This window comes from Thamnophis sirtalis, unplaced genomic scaffold (genome assembly GCF_051295495.1).
Source record: "Thamnophis sirtalis isolate CommonGarterSnake01/CBP01778 unplaced genomic scaffold, rThaSir2_p1.2 scaffold_7, whole genome shotgun sequence".
Classification (NCBI taxonomy): domain Eukaryota; kingdom Metazoa; phylum Chordata; class Lepidosauria; order Squamata; family Natricidae; genus Thamnophis; species Thamnophis sirtalis.
In genome coordinates, this window is record NW_028261387.1 from 78,367,875 (window position 1) to 78,385,836 (window position 17,962).

At 39.5% G+C, this 17,962-nt stretch overlaps 1 protein-coding gene across 1 annotated transcript in view; it reads right to left on the minus strand.

The window, feature by feature from the left end:
* Positions 1-17,962, minus strand: part of ATP9A (ATPase phospholipid transporting 9A) — a 111,126-nt gene that overhangs the window by 25,727 nt on the left and 67,437 nt on the right. The window contains exons 15-19 of the mRNA XM_087720468.1: positions 17,382-17,543; positions 10,957-11,049; positions 9,642-9,725; positions 7,098-7,268; positions 2,295-2,393 (exon numbers count right to left, since the gene is read on the minus strand). Of these exons, the coding sequence (XP_087576594.1) occupies positions 2,295-2,393; positions 7,098-7,268; positions 9,642-9,725; positions 10,957-11,049; positions 17,382-17,543 (609 nt within the window). The remainder of the gene's footprint in view (positions 1-2,294; positions 2,394-7,097; positions 7,269-9,641; positions 9,726-10,956; positions 11,050-17,381; positions 17,544-17,962) is intronic.

Genomic DNA, 17,962 nt, shown 5'->3' on the forward strand with positions numbered 1-17,962 from the left:
TTTGATCCAAGGAGTGTAGGCAGCAACAAGTGACTCAAGTGTTGCAGATTTTGAATGTCTACAAACTTACATTAGTGTGGATCTTATCCAAAACATAGAAGAATGATTAGTGGTTCGAAAAAAAGAAGAAGAAAGAACTGGTCAACTTGGCGGGGGGGGGGAGGAGACATATAATGCTAAGAAGAGATTTGGGTTATGAATATGACACTATTTTCAACTAAACATTTTTTCTGACATAATTCACTGCATTCTTACTTGGTAAAGGAAGTATAACGTATTCAAATCCAAAGAACACAAGGACATTTCAGATTTTGCAGAGGCATCTGGGGTATACCTTAGTGGTGGGTTGCTCCTGGTTTTACTACTGGTTCGCTTTGCGTACATGCACAGAATAATTTACAGTGAACTATGCATGCACGCGCACTACTAAACAACATGCTGGAAATGGCAGCAGTGACCAAGAAACCAGTTCAGGGGTGTGGCCAGCCTGGGTTGTTGCCAGTTCTGCAACCCAGGCCAAAATACAACTACCCATTTGGCCGAACTGTGCCAAACCAGGAGTAACACCACTAGTATACCTGTATCAAGCAGAGGGTGTGTGTGTGTGCACAGCACATCCAAAACAACCTCGCTTCTTGCTTATTTGAGGGCTTGTATACCACATATATCTCTACAGCAAAAGAATCACCAAATCTGTTCTTTGAATGAAACAATCTGTATCTAGGGATATCATAGCCTGTTCTTTTTATTCTTAAAACCATGATCACACTTTGTCAAGAGATTGCTCCATCCCAGTTAACACCATGAACTTGTGGCAATTTTAAGAGAGGGTTTATTGAAAGAACTCTAGAAGACAAAGATCAATCATTTCTAGTGTTCTTTAGGAAATTTAATGCTTCTGTATTAAAGGAGCGAAAGTGTTCTCACCTAGGCCTCCTTAATAAGTATGAAGCAGAGTCTTGGTCCCGACAAAACCTCTTTTATTTATATGACTGTGAATTCCTTTCATTCACAGTCAGCAAGGCTTGGCAAACAGTCTTTCAGAGGAATATTTATCAACACGAACCTTAACTTGCTTGGCGAACTGCCAAATAACTAGTTTCCAGATGCCGGGCAAGGCACAGAGTTTCTTATAGCCACAAACAGAACTTTCCACTCTTGAAATGACCGAAAGAACAAATTGTTTCCTGCAAAAGCTCACTCCTCCTTCACTCCTCTTTTGTTTCCTATGGAAGGCGCCAATCACCTCCAAGGTATGGCTTTACTTCCAAGTCAACCCCGCTTTCTTAGTTGTTCTTGTCTTCTGGCAGCTCTGTGCATATGCACACTGGGAACAGGCTCCATCTATTCCTCTGCCTTACTGCTGTCTATCTACCTCTCTGCCTCCAAAGCAGAGCCCTCATCTGAGCTTTCCTCAGCCCCCTGGGTTGGCCCATGTTCCTCCTCACTGTCCGACTCTGCTGCCAGCTCTACTGGCCACCGGCAGACCACAACAAAAAGTCAATAGCATAAGGAAGAACACATGATACAGTTCAGAAATGAAAGCGACTGTTAAATGCAGGCCTAAAGGACAGGTTTTGCAGGCATAAAGATTTGCATCTCTACTTTAATGACTCAGGACAGTCCTTTTGCCTGAGATGATTTAGCTTAAATGAACGAAATGATCCTCCATCTCACATTCACTGCACAGCTATGGTACAGAAACACACTGGCCTTTCTTTCTTTGCCCAAAGAAATCTTGGAGCCTGTCATTTTGCAAAGAGTTCTCAGAAAAGCATTTTCAAAGAGATGCGGAGTTCCGTTTACAGAACAACAAGGATGAGCAATAAATTAGTTCTGCAAGACAAAGCAGAAGAAAACAACATCCACACTAGTTTCAAATCTCCAATGAAGGGCGGATTTGGAAAATAAGCCAAAGTGCCTCTGTAACATCTGGGGGCGAAACCATCAGAACAGGAATTAACCATTTTAACATTTTTCATTTGTCCATAAAATGCATTTCTGCCCCGCATTTTGCCTTGTTAAAGAACTTATTTCAGGACCGATACAAGCACCCTGGCAAAATTGAGCCTGCAAGAAATTGGAGGAAAGAAGAGCTCTTTTTCCACGCTGAAGTTCCAGCTTCTAGGACCCATCATATGCAATGACGTTTGCAGTAAGGGTAGCCTTATACTGTATGATATGCTCAGGCTGTAGTCTACATGCACAGTGAAGCTGAATGTTATTTCCCCCCATTCAAAATAAAGCTCTGTGGACAAGTGCTAAGTAAATTAAGTTTTATTTGTATTACTCACCAGTCTAAATATATGAATGTCCTGAGACCTGGTTACCAGATGTGCATTCTTAGCTGTACACGTGGCTGTTTCCAGTTTATCCCCTGTGAGCATCCATACCTAGAATGAAAAATAATAATCAAAACCTCACATGAATAGAAACAAAGAGCCAGTATAATGCAATGGTTTGCTTTGGACCAGACTCCCTGGAGACTCAGATTCAAGATCCCACTCAACCACACAGCTCACTATGTGGATCACTTTTTCTCAAGTCAGCTTACAAGGCTGAAATTCTGGGGATAATATTAGAAGAAGCTCGTATTTAAGCTACATTTAACTCTAAAAGAAAGCAGGTTGCATTCAATGTAGCAAATACATAATGGTAAATAATAAAAAGGCACAATACACGTTTAGCTTGTAGGAAAGTTAACACATGCATTATATTTTAGAAATGTGGCATAGTGGTTAAGACCAGGATTCTGGAGACTCAGGTTTGTCTATTTTCAGCTATGGAAAATCATGGGGTGAAATCATTCTCTCTCAGATCAACCTACCTCACACCATTACTGTTGTGGGGAAAACACAGAAGAGGAAATACGAAGTATGCTCCCTTGGGGTCCTGGAGGAAAGCTATATAAATCTAACAAATCAATCAATCAAATTAGTTAAGATGACCCTATAAAAATACATAAATCTCCCTTGTATCAAGAGATTGATGACTTCCTGTGATTTCATGGACATACCCATTTGTTTTTCTTGGCACTAGGGTAGGAGACCATTAGGAAAATTGGAGAAGACCCATCCTCTCTGACGTATCATAGTTTTTTCCAACTATCCAACATCTAGGCACTGTAAAAATAAATGGAAGGAACTTGCACCTTTGTACCAAGTAGATTAGAATGTGAGTCTCTCTCTTCTGGATATGAGAGTTGGACAAACTAAGGACAAGTACAAATCTGAAAGTAAGTCCCATGATAAAAGTATGTAGCTTCTACTATCTCAAGGGCTTCATCACACTTTGCAAGGTAAGAGCATTTGGTTAGGGACCAGTAGGGTGGAGGGATTAAGTGGTGAAATACTATCCATAAGGATCTCTCAGCATCAATTAGGTGGGGTCAAGTTGACTCTGGACAGGATTTTAATTAAAATATAATTGAAATCCTACACCGAGCAGACATTTAGGCATGATGGCCTCATAGTCTTTTCAAATCCCATGATTCTTTGAAGTTTTATATAAATGCAATTGACAAAAGCAATTTTAGCAATTGCGTATTTGAAATAAATTACATGGAATTTTTAAGTAACTGTTAAAAAGCCTTTATATATCATCCTGGGATCTAAGAGATATATTTCGCAAAAACATGAGTCAACCTTGACCATTTTTGGAGATGGAAGCTGCAACTAAGACAAATGGCACCAATAATGCAGTAATGGATGTTCTATAAAGGCAGCTTTAAACTGCTCCATGTGACAGCTGTCTCAGTGCAACAAGTTGTTTGTGTGTAGAAGATGTGAACAGAAAGGTCTGTGGTGGCATGGAGAAAATTGCCACATCCACACAATGAGTCATTGTACATCATGAGAAGACAGTAACCATGTGGACAACTTCATAGAGATGTGAAGCAACCAAAATATCTGTGCAAGTCTCTAATTAAACTTTTTAATAGCCAGTGGAATCAAACAAAATTCGCCTGCTTTGCATATTGCACAATGTGACAATATTGTTCTTCCTGTTGTTGGGAAATACATCTTATGGACTGGACACTAGTGATATGGAATATAATCATGTAACCTGTCATAAATTGTACTATACATTTTGACAAATTCCTTGTGTGTCCAATCACACTTGGCTTTCGAACTGCTAGGTTGGAAGAAGCTGTGACAAGTAACGGGAGCTCACTCTGTTACGCATCACTAGGGATTCAAACCCCCAAACTGCCGACCTTTTGATCAACAAGCTCAGAGTCTTAGCCACTGAGCCACCGCATCCCTACTTTATTTTAATTAGTGAGCACCAAAATGACCATCTGAATGAAAGCAGGTAATTGAACCATTTAATTAAAAAAAATAACTCTATTCTATTTTGTATTGCCAGCTGTAAATTGCAAAATTATCTTTGATACTTATGATGATTCTACAGCACACTGCAATGTTTTTCAACCTGCTTAACACTGCTTGAAGTGTAGACTTCCACTCCCAGAATTCCCCAGCCAACTTGAAAGAGCACTCATGTACCACCGGATGCCAAGTTTGATTCAAGCAGTCATGCCTTTTCCTGAGATTTCTAGTCTATTATGGGATATGAGAATTCACACTGGAAGAGTTATGATTGATATGGGAAGGAATTGAACACTTTCAACAGGCAAAGCCAAGAGTTGGGGGAGCATTTCTGAGTAGCACAAGCATGGCCTTGGGTATTTCTCTACATCTTGAATATCCATTCTCCCTTTTTTCACAAAAGTTCAGGTCTCGGCCTTCATAAAAAAGATGTAAAATAAGAATAAACTTCATGCTGCCGTTCTTTCCAAAGGTGTTCCTTCAAATAGGAATCCAAAGTCCCATATATTTCAGACAAGCATTCTATATATCAGACATGGCTTCATGTTAGCCTGTAGAAAACACAATTCACTACTTTATACTATATACACAATGAAATTTGTACAAGATAATCCAGTTTGCTTGGTAATGCTGACAATAATGAAATCAGCTGAACTACACTTTACTCAGGATGAGGGAGAGGTATCTTAGTTATAAGTTGATTTAAAAGGCTTGCTTTCCTGACATGGGAAAATGCTAGCTATGGTGTGGTTCCTAAGCCAGAAAAAAAAAATTCCAAGAGAAGTGCTCTCTGATGGACTTCAACTCTCAGGTCATTCTTGGAATCTAGAAAGCAGGAGGGTACTCATATGAACAATGTCCACTATAAAAGTATAGGGAAGGTAAATGCCTTTCAGTTTGAGCTTGATTCTTCATGAAACAGCCTTGTATTTTTCTTGTCTTGCTATTGGTTTCTTCTGAGATATTCCTCTTCTTCTAACCTTCAGACAATCTTTTCTAGAAGTCTCCCATTCACATACTAATTACTCTGACCAAGGTTAGGTTTCAAAAATCAGCCAAGGCCAGCTAGGTGCTGCCATCTAGCTGGTGATATAAAGGATATTTATTTATTTTGAATCAATAGATAAATCAAATAAAATTCATTGCCTTGGAAGTTGTATTGGGCTGTCAATCTCTCCCACAGACCCATTAGATCTCACAGGGTTGGCCTCCTCCGGGTGCCATCTACCAGCCAATGCCATCTAGCTATTACCCGGGGGAGGGCCTTCTCTGTGGCAGCTCCGGCCCTCTGGAATGAACTCCCCGCAGGGATTCGGACCCTCACCTCTTTCCAGGCCTTCTGAAAAGCCGTCAAAACCTGGCTTTGCCGGCAGGCCTGGGGGTGATGAGTTCCCTCCCCTCTCGACATGTATGGTTGTGCAACTGTTGCTTTTTTATTATTTGTATTTCGTTTTTATGTTCCCCTTTTCCCCTTTTTGAATTGTTCGCCGCCCTGAGTCCTCCCGGAGAAGGGCGGCATACAAATAATAAAATTCTATTCTATTCTATTCTATTCTATTCTATTCTATTCTCTGCCTTTAGAAATATCTGGCTCTGAAATCACATTCTTAATGGAACTGATGACAGTTTCAGCTGCTGTTTGGTTATTTTAAACAGGTTATATTAAACAGGGTATATTATGTTATATATTTATATTATTTTTATTTTTATTTGCCTGACAGCAGCCCTGACTACCCTGGAAAAGTGTGCAACAGGAAAATCAAATAAGCAGCAGCATCCAGCGCGATGGGAATTCTTTGTAGTTCCACCTTGTCAAATCCCTGAATTTGCTGCTTACAAGCAAAATAGAATATAGTTCCTATTTCAGTGGAACATTCTGCTCGGAGAATTTGTTTTGTTAAGTGAAGGGGAAATGCTGTCCTTCTACCAAAGATTGTACCAATATCAAACCAGAATTCTGAGATGTGACTCTGTAAAACACTGTAGGTACTTCATTGATAAAGGTAGCCCTCGACTTACAATCACAACTGAGTCCAGAATTTTGGTTGTGAGTCTTTCTATGGATATTAAGCAAAGCCATTCTCTACAATGGGCATTTTTTTGTTGGGAACTAAATGTAAATGCTGGTTTCTGGCAAGAAAAGAAAAGAAAAGAAAGACAATCATGATCATATGACTGTGGGATGCTGTAAACAGTCACAAATGGGGCCCAGTTGCTGAATGCCCAAAATGCAATCAAATGTGGGGGTAGTGTCAGCTGCAGGGGTGGGTTCCGGCCGGCTTTATTACTGGTTTGCATGTGTGCGCGCTGGATGTGCTGCATACACATGCGCAGTTCAATTAAAATTGTTCTGTGCATGACCAGAACTTAAAAACAAGATGGCGCTGCCACCTACGATGACCGGAGAACCCTTCGGGGGCATGGCAGGACTGGGTCGCTGCTGGTTCCAGTGACCCAGGCTGCCATACCACTATCGGTTTGGACGAACCAGTAAGAACCCACCTAAGGTCAGCTGTCAAAACTCTGAATACAGTTTGCATCTTTTTTTGGTTCTGTCGTAACACTGAATGATTGCTAAGTGACTGGTCAAGGGCTACCTGTCATGCTTTATATACTGACAGCATTATTGAGGTGCTCCTAATGATTTGGAAACCACCCATTTCTTCTCACTATAATTCTGTCACGTTTATTCAGCCATAGACTAATAGACTGGGGGGGGGGGGAAACCAGTAAATCTTACACTTTTGATCTCTGCTTCAATCATACCTTAATGCCAGCATTTTTCAGAGTTTCCAAAGTTGGCCTGACATCCACCTGTAGTTGATCTTCTACTCCAGTCAGGCAGAGCAGCTCCATCTCCATCTCCAGGCTCTCAATCACTGTGGCTACCTTCAGGGAGCGGTCGTGGACACTTAATTTTGCTTGGACGTAGCGGGCCTGAGGAAGATCACGAGAGACACATCTCTTTGCTACTTGTTCATTCACTAAGTGCTTGGCTCACATTAGAACAAAGAACCACGGATAAGAAAAAGCAGGCAAAATTTTCCAAGAGCCAGCAGCTATTTCCCCCACCTCTATTTTTAAAGCAGCCACATCGCACTACTAGGTTTTGGCAGCAAAAAGCTAAAATTCAGCAGCATAATTTTTAGTCTCCTTTTTTAACCACCAAGACACAAAAATCAGGTGCATTAAGCCTTTTCAGGAGCTATTTTCTTGTCTTTCTTCACGGGACCAACAAAACTAAACAAAACTAAAAGCATGCATACAAAGAGATAAAAATTTCCGATCAACCCTTCCTACAATATCACTGTATCACCACGATGCCCCCTGGTGGCTCAGAGAAGACAGAGAAGATTAAATAAAATACAGCTCCAGCAGGGGAAAAAGTATCCCTCCCATTTAGAAAAACCTGGCCAATTACTATTTAAAAAAAACAACAACTAGGTGTGGAAGCAAATATATTCCTTCACTTGTAATTGCTAGCACATTTATAGGGTAGGGAAGAGGAGGAAAAGAGCAGGAAACATATGGGTTGGGTACCCCCCCCCCTCTCTGTGTGCTTGTGTGTGCGTGTGTGTATTTCCCTCCCTTCTAAAGCCAGATGGGAAGAGAATGGCCCACATTTCAAGAATCTTTATCTGCGAGAAGAACATGAGAGAATGGTGAGTCAACTGGCTGGCATCCATAAGTTTGATGTGGCCCTTGAGCTGCCAGCTGGCTGCCACTGATACACTAGGAGCACATCCAGAGCAGCCCTCATATCATAAGTCATTTTTATTTTAGCCTTTGTCCTTCCACATCCTGGAATAAATTATATAGTATCATCAAGGGTGGTGCAGGAGAAGACAATGCAAGATGTTCTTCCCCAAAGGGTGCCTGCCATGCTGTGCAGCAACATGTATTCTGGTTGTACTATCTAGAATTGGTTGGAATGATATGGATTCCTTTCCGCTTGTCATGCAAGATAGAATAGAATGGAATTAGAGTAGAGTAGAGCAGAACAGAACAGATTTATTGGCCAAGTGTGATTGGACATACAAGGTATTTGTCTCCAGTGCATAAACTGTCCAGTGTACATACAGCGTACAAACAATAAAGTAATGAAATCATAAGATATCTGGAGGAAAAGGTAGTAGAAAAGATGAGAAGGATAAATAGTAATACATGAGTAAATATCCTTAAATCTTCTTATGAAATATTCGTGCCTTCTGTTTGTCCTATATCCTTCTTTCACATATGTGTTATAAAGTATTATGCACTACTCACTTAGTCAGACCAGTTAAAGATCTAAAAACTGCATTTGCACAGCATGCCTAAATAGACTATTAACATTGGTTAGGTGTTTTAGTGGTTTAGTAAGTGTGTGGTGCAAATCCAGGTCACTGGATTAGTTTATTCGTGCTTTGTGTACCTAGAATATAGGTTAATTTAGCAACCAAGTTAAGCATATTGTGTCAATGTAAGCCATCTTAGTTATTCTACACTTGATGCCTTCCATGTGGATGGACTTTCTCCCAGAATTTTTGGCGATGGCTGTCCTGTTCTGGAGGGCATCAAATATAGAAAAGACTACTCACAATTTTTAAAGGTAAAAAACAGTTTGTGAGGTTGGAATCCTAGAACCCAAAGAAAACGATAAGATGCAAGTATATATATATACAGCCAACTCACTCATCCATTTTCCAAAACTGTTCTAAAGTTAGCCCTTCTAGTCTGGAAGTTGCCAGTGCATGATTAACTATGGCCAATTCCATCTTTGCCAAGAAAAGGAAACAGCAAACATAGTACTTTACAGTTTAACCTACTGTATTTTTCGGAGTATAAGACGCACCAGTGTATAAGATGCACCAAGATCTCAAAGAGGTAAGTAAGAAAAAAAGTTTTTGTCCTCCCTGGCCCCCAGGAGCACTCTGCAGACTTCAGCAGGGCTGGGGGAAGGCAAAAATGCCCCCGTTTTTGCAAAAAACAGGCAGAAAATGGCCAGTTCGTAAAAATGGAGGCATTTTTGCCTTCCCCTAGCCCTGCTGAACCCTGTAGAGTGCTTCTGGGGACTGGGGGAAGGCAAAAACGCCTTTGTTTTTGCAAAAAACTTCTTGTTTTTCACAAAAATGGGATGTGGAGGCGGGGCTTTGGGAGGCCAAAAATGGCTGTATTTGGTGTATAAGACGCACCAACATTTCCACACTCTGTTAGGGTGAAAAAGTTGTGTCTTATACTCCAAAAAAATATGGTATTTAAGCACTGCCCTGCTTATTCCAGACATAAATGGAACATTCATTTTGAGTTTTATTTCATATTTAATTTGCTTACCTCAAAATCTTGATATTGCTCCTCAGACAAGGATTTCTTTGCTACTACAAGAACTCTTAATCCTTCTCTTGCCATGTTACCACACTATAAAGGAATACAGACACATTCTTGTAAGCGAATCTGCCATTGGAAATAAGTATTAGCGCAACAATTGTTCCTGTTCTTTCCAGTGAGCAGAATTTAAAAATTCCAAAATTGGAATTGCACCATAATATTAATACTATAGTTGTAATAAAATTGAACTGAGGTTTTAAAAGACAGCTTCAAAATAATGGTTACAGTTTTATATCAAGGGCTAGCAATCAACCCAAAAATCTTGCAAGACTTTGACTATTTTACCTTAAAATGTTAATTGGTTTTTGGTGACAATGATAAACTAAGGTGAAATCTCAAATGAAATCTTTTTTTTTTAAATGTAAAAACTTGGCTGACCTTGCTAGAATCGCTTGTGATCTAGCAACCTTCTAAAATTTTAGCAAAAATATAATTACATTCCAGCTTAATCTTGGAGAATAATCACACTATACCAGATGCACTGATGCCATGGATGCACACCTGTTTTACATAGTGTTTCAATCTTAGATTTCTCCCATGCAGGGCCATGTAATATATTTTACTTCATTTTTTTATGGGATAGCTGAATGATGGGGACTTCCAAACATTTCAGATTTTGCATGGAATTACTAATGCATAGATAAACTGCAAAGACAATTCCAATAAGGATGGTCTATATAAGCAAGTTGCATGAAATATATCTGCAGATTCAAATTGTGTATATGCATCTCACCCCAATGCACACACATTGCCCTACTTTTACTTTTCTTTACCATACCTATAAGTAGAACATACAGTCTATCTATCCTCTCCTCTCTTTTCCTCTCCCCTCCTCTTACCTCTGTTCTTCTCTCCTGTTTGCAGATGGTCTTGTCTTGCCTTCATATGACTTGGTTATTACTCCCACTACCAGTGGTGGGTTTCAAAACATTTGGAACCCCTTCTGTAGGTGTGGCCTGCTTTCCGGGTCCACTGGTGGAATCTCTTCTAACCAGTTCGGTAGATTTGACGAACCGGTTCTACCGAATAGGTGCGAACTGGTAGGAACCCACCTCTGCCCACTACCCTAAAGAGGCAAGGCAGGCTAATGATGGAAGTTGTAGTACAACAGATAGAGAGGTTGCCATGTTAGGAAAGACTGAGATTTATCATCAGGAGCATTCAAAGCATTCTCTGAATCTAATCAGGAATTCTTGCCCTAATGGGAATTTCATATTTGAAATGTAAAATAAGTCACAGCATAGAGAATGCTGTTCTGTACCTCTTCCTCCAGCCAGTCATTGTATTGAACAATGCCTGCCATAACCACATCCGCCCCTTTCATGTAGAATGTTATTTCTCCTGTAGATTCATCCTGAAAGAGACAGAAAACAGGGAAGAGGAAAGAAATGAGATGACAAAGGGAAAAAAAACCTCAGCCGCTCTGTTTTAGTACAGATACTAAAGATGCAGATATCTATTCACAAAATATATACGTAATACATCAATTTAATGTCATTTTGTGTGTTATTCTAAAAATGCCTAACTTGAAGAACCATAAATCAGCATAAGGAAAATTTCTGTCTCCAAAGAATATAAGGTAAAGGTTCCCCTCGCACATATGTGCTAGTCGTTCCTGACTCTAGGGGGCGGTGCTCATCTCCGTTTACTGTTCAAAGATGTTTCTGTGGTCATGTGGCCGACATGACTAAACGCCGAAGGTGCACAGAATGCTGTTATCTTCCCACCAAAGGTGGTTTCTATTTTTTCTACTTACATTTTTACGTGCTTTCAAACTGCTAGGCTGGCAGAAGCTGGGACAAGTAACGGGAGCTCACTCCGTTACATGACACTAGGAATTTGAACCGCTGAACTGCCTTTCTGATTGATAAGCTCAGCGTCTTAGCCACTGAGCCACCACTCAGTAATATAAGGAAGCACAATTCAGAAGAAGAAAAAATTGTAACGTTCAAAACATGGCTTTAAAAGGGTCAAACACCAAAGAAAAGTTCTGTGTCATTGCAAAAACAACAACATGGAATCTTAGCAAGCGAAAGTTAGAAGAATGTACAACAGCTTTCTACTGTGGATTGCTGTCTTCTTCCCTCCCGAATTTGCACAGGGTGTAGGAGTCAGTTTGATACAGGGAGTCTCTTTTATATAAAAAAAAGACCATTGTACCATCATTTTATTTTTAAAAAGAAGGGACATTTTGGAAAGGTTCTTATTCTTCCCTGTTTGCAAAGTATATAATGGTCCTTCTTTTGATCTCATCATCATGCAACTAATTTTTTAAAAAAAAATAGGTGTACATATGTCATTTATGTACCATCTTGTTTGTTCCTTAATATCTACATCTATTTGGTCTGGATATTATCAGTTTCTAAGATACGTTCAGCCTGAAAAACAGTTAATTAAATTGTAACTTTCTTCCATTATTGACAAGGCTGTCATATAGCGTGGCACGACAAAACCGCACTCGTCAAAATAGCGGGGATAAAATCGCGTTGCAACGTCATCACCACTGCGACAACAGCGCGGCGACAGAAGGGCGCTTTAAAACAGCGCGGCGGCAGAAAGCAGATTTAAATTAAGGTAAGGGTTAGGATTAGGTTTAGGGGTTTGTTTTAGGGTTTGTTTTAGGGTTAGTTTAGGGTTAGGTTTAGGGTTAGGTTTAGGGTTAGGTTTAGGGTTAGGTTTAGGGTTAGGTTTAGGGTTAGGTTTAGGGTTAGGTTTAGGGTTAGGTTTAGGGTTAGGTTTAGGGTTAGGTTTAGGGTTAGGTTTAGGATGCTGAATGCTTGGGAATGCGCGGATTTGCCCTCCGCGATTATGTCATCGCGGTAGGGTCGCGTTTTTCCTTAGCGCTTCGAACGGCGCGAATTAGTCTTCGCACTTATGTCTCCGCGGATAAGGGCTTCGCGGATTTGTGGTGGAACCGTCATATAGAAGATGAAATAAGTTTTCTTTTTCTCCAAAGGGTATGTCCTACAGTGACAGGTTAAGATTACAGGACATAAGATTTGTTCTAAATGCTGGAATTTTCTGTTTATATCAGGTGTCTGGCAGCAGAAGAGATAATTTTGGAAGTAGAAAAGCTTTTATTGAAGATTATTGAAGATTAGGAGCTATGTGACCACTTATGAAGAATGGTATACTATGAACTTCTAATATTATTGGGGAATGGACTTTGAACTCCTTACTAATTCAGTGGTCTAAAAGCTAACGCTAACAATCAAACAAAGTAATAAATCTGTGTATGCCCACTATTAATTTATACTTGAAGCAAGTGCTCCAATGACTGAATGCCCCGCCAGAAAACAAACTCCAAACTTTCCACATGCACAATTAACATATTAAGGGAATCAATTCTACCCTAGCCTTTTGCTTGGCCTGTTAATTTTCTGTGTCTGAACAAAATAAACAGCATTTGATGATGTAAGTTCTATCAAGGAGGGAGAATGGGTTGATTTTCTCATCTTCTGTTTCTGCTCTATTTAATGACAGGTGTTACTGGCTGAAGTCCCAGGCTGAGGTCAGGTTCCCACTGTTCTGCCTGGGAAAAGGTCGCTGCTTTTTCCTCATTCCAGCCATTCTCTTGCAAAGGATAAAACATCACACTAATTCACATTTAGGTTTAAAATACACGCGTGTACATTATCTTTTTGTTTTCAAACAAAAAATCCATTTGAAATTGGTGAGTATTAAGTTACAGGATAAAGGCTGTAATCTTATACTCACCTAACTGGAATTACGTACACCGAATCCAAAGGGAATATGGAGAAAGACTTATTACTTGGTCTATAAATAAGGAATATGTATATTGTTCAGATTCTGTAGACTCTGCTTTTGAGCACAAGTTCTACAGCCGGACTGGTCTTGTCTTCTTTCTCCCTCTCCTAAAATGATTTTCAGCCAGAAACACATTTTCCTTCTCAAATCATTGGGATTCCCCCAGAGCCATTTTGGAGCAGTGATTAAGCTGTTAGATAAGACCCATTTCAAACCCATCCTTATCCGTGGAAGCTGACCGCCAGTCAGCCAGATGAAAAAACAAACCCAGTGAAGTTAATAGAAAAGACTTGATGCAAATCCGGGAAGATTATAGTAGCTCAATAACATAAACAAAATGAAAAGAGGATAACCAGCCCAAAAAAAGCTCTAAAAGGCTATAGAAGCTAGAATGGGACAAAGCGCCAAGAATCTTTACAACCTCAAAAACCTCTGCTCACAATTAAATAATATTGTAATCACAGTTCCATAATTTTGAGAAAATGCAGGAGGCACATAGTGTACATTTTCAGGCTTAATCGAAAACAAAAAAACAAAAAATCTTCCTGCCAAAACCAAGGAGGAAAAAATGAGAAAATCCTAGTCATGACTGAATGTCTGATAGGACCCATCTACTTTGCATTATTGCCCTGCCCATTATTCCTCCCCCCCCCCCAAAAAAATGGTGGATGCAGTGCCTAGGTTCTCTTTGTCTGTTGGAAAGAAAAGAAATTAAATTTGATGTTGAGATTTGGGCTTGTAGATAGCATGTGATCTAATATGGAGACCAAATACAAACTTTCTATCCTCCATAGATACTGTAGAGTAGACCTACTAAAGAATGAGAATGATTTCCTTCCTCAGATGAAGGAAGAGTTAAGTGTTCTGACCTAGGCTTCCCCCAAAAAGCACAAGGCAGGGTCCTAGCCCTGACAAAATCCCTTTTATTAAACAAATGTGAATTCCTCTCATTCACATTCAGCAAGGCCTGGCAAACAGTCTTTCAAAGGAATATTTATGACTACAGACCTTATCTATCTTGGAAAGCTGCCATGTAAATATTTTCCAAATGAGGTGCTATGCAAGGAAAGACTAGGCACAGAGTCTCTGAGATTCACGGACAGATCTTTACACTCCTAAAATGAATCTAAGGACTGACTAAACAAATTGTTTCCTGCAAAAGCCCACTCCCCCTTCCATCCTCTTTTATTTCTATGGGAGGGGGCCAATCACCTTCCACCTGTGACTTTACTTCCAAGTCTACCCTGATTTCTGAGTTGTTCTTTTCTTCTGGAAGCTCTGCGCATGCGCACACTGGGAACACGTTGTAGCTGTTCCTCTGCCTCACTGCTGTCTAGCTCTGAAGGCAGATGACCACTGCCAGACGGCCTCAGCCCTGTCTTTTCCTCTGACACAGAGCCCTCGTCCGAGCCTTCCCCAGCCTCCAGGACTGGCCCATGCTCCTCCCCAACCTCCTCACTGTCTGACTCTGCTGCCAGCTCTGCTGGTCGCTGGTGGGCCACAATACTAAGGGGACTTCCCTCCCTTCTCCTGCTTGATTTTTTAAAAAAAACATTTATATGAGCTTGATCAACAATCTTCTTTAGCATTGTAATATCTTGAGGCTGGAAACCAACACAAACACCGTAACCTTATCTATACCAGTGGCTTTTACATATGGCAGTGGCACATTATTTGTCATCTTTGACAAAAGGACGTATGACAATGGAGTCATGTGTCAATGCAAACTTCCGATTTCAAATCCAAGGGTGCCAGGAAAAAAAAACCCACGTTACAATATTTCCAACACAAATTAAGATCAATGTTTGTGCATTACACGTTTAAACTGTTGAGATATGTTTTAATAACTTTTTAATAGGAAACTAACAAGAAAGTCCACTTCCTGCAGTGCAGAACTAGTTTTAAGAGCGTTTAGATCTTTTGTCCAATATAAATATCATATCAACTATCTCCTTGCATTAGTCATTTCCTCTCACCAAGTTCAGTAGGAGGTTAGCACATTCCCATGATATGGCACGATTACAAGTATAAATCTGCAGAAAGATTTGCCAGTTGTATTGTTTCTCAACCACATCTTTTTCCACCATAGTCTGATTTTGGGCCAAGGTTCAAAGACCTTTCCCTCCCTCCCCCAACTCCCACTTGACACATGACAATAGCAGTTTCTGAGTTGCAAAAAAACCCCAAGCACCCCATTCTCCATTCCAACTGCTCAGAAGAAGAGAGACTGGAAAGTTTTTGTGGTTGAACAAACAGCTACCTCCTTACCAATAAGAGGCAGCAACTGTCTTTATTTGCCTAGCTTGTTGGCTATAACAGGATCCCTGGAATCAGATACTATGAAAGCGAGCAAATCTTTAACAGCCCCCTATTAAGAAGAAGATGCTACAAAACTCAGGGAGATGGAGATTGCTAATTGTTTTACCATTTGCAAGGCAGCTAGAGAATCTAGAAAGGATATTTGGGCTTTTTTTTTTTAACTCGGCCACAAAGATTATAAGTAAAGCAAACATGATCCAACAGCTTATTACTAACAGTGTTTTTGTATGTGAGACTTAACAAATCCTTTCTCCTTTCTATTTTTCCATATCACATACATCAGCATGTTATCTCTCAGTATTTTCATCTCTTAATCAAAAAACTGTCCCGATTTATGCATGCAGGAAATACATTATAGTTATGATTTGGATAATAGGAAGTGGGAAGTGGGAAGTGTAGGAAAATGAAGATTCAGACATATCAGCCTCTCTGAACCTTCTCTATAAGCTGGGAGTTTTCTTATGGCAGAAATAAAAAATCCAATGGGCATTTTCCCCAATGCTGGAAGACCCAAAAAGAATTGATTAACTTGGAAAGAATTTTAACCAAATTCAAGAGGATGGAGTTGGAAAGTAGATGAGATTCTTACAATGGGTCTCTAGAAAATTTGCACTACTTTTAGAGATAAATTTGACTCCTAATTGATTATCAAGAACAGCAGTTTTAACCTGAGGAAATGAAAGTAGCTTGGAAAAACAGCCATATATATATATATATATATATATATATATATATATATATATATATATATATATATATATATATATATATATATATATATATATATATATATATATATATATATATATATATACACACACACACACATATATGTATATATATATATATATATATATATACACACACACACATATATATATATATATATACATATATATATATATATATATGTGTGTGTGTGTGTGTGTGTGTGTATATGTATGTATATGTATATGTATGTGTATATGTATATGTGTATATATATATATATGTGTGTGTGTGTATATATATATATATATATATATATATATATATATATATATATATATATATATATATATATATATATATATATATATATTCCCATTATGCAGACCACAATTCCATCAACAGTGAAGAGTGCTATATAAACCAGGGATTAGGAAAAATGATGGCTCTACATATTATGGCATGCGTAACACACTTGTCCATATGTTAATCCTAAATTTAAAACCAAAAAAATAGAAGAGATGCGAATCATTTACAGGTAATTACATATTTTGCACCAGGCTTTATAAAATATCCTAAGAAATAAATAATAACAACAATACATCTGGAGCAGCACTTAAATACTACTGGCATTGACAAAAATCTCCATCAGTCAATTGCAAAAGGCAACTTTACTTGCAACAGCTCATATCCTGTGACAATAGCATTAATATAACTAAGTAGTCTGCCTATCCCAGACCCTTGGGAAGGTGGTTAAAAACACCAAATCCAGTCTAAATATTTGGCTGACTGTATAACCAACCAATCACAATAATAAATGGGTTCCTAAAACCCTGAAATCTCACCCCAATTTACAGAGAATACTTCTCCCCATGTGCTTATCCATCTTACCCGAACAATAATCCCCATTCGTTTACTTTCATACGTGAAGGGGAAAATCTGGAGGATGGTGTAGTTTAGAATGTGGCCACCAGGAGTCCTCAGCTGCACAGAAGCCTGGTCCCTTCCAACCAGTGTCAAGCCAACACTTTCTGTCCATTGCACCAGGGCCACCTAAGCACAAGAGAAGTCACAGGTCAGATAGACTGCTGAGCTAGTAGGTTCAGAGGTCAAGCGAATGCAACAGGAGGGAGGAGGGAAACAGGCAAAGAGAAGAAGGAAGTGATTTGATTGCTAACTGTACCATTTCCTCTCTTGGATTCCTCAGCCTTTGCTGTGGCTAGAAGTGTCTTTCTAGTTTGATAACACCTGGGACTCGCGGACGTGGTTTGTATGGTTGGGGTTGGGATAGGACAGCAACTGAGAGATTGACCTGCCCATGAGGCTCTTGCTCTCCTTTCATCCCATCCCTCTAGAACAGCCTCTCTCAACCTTGACCACCATCAAAATGTGTGAAGCCAAGTGTGCTGACTGTAGAATTCTGGGATTTGAAGTCCACTTATCTTGAAGTGGCCAAGGTTGAGGAATACTGC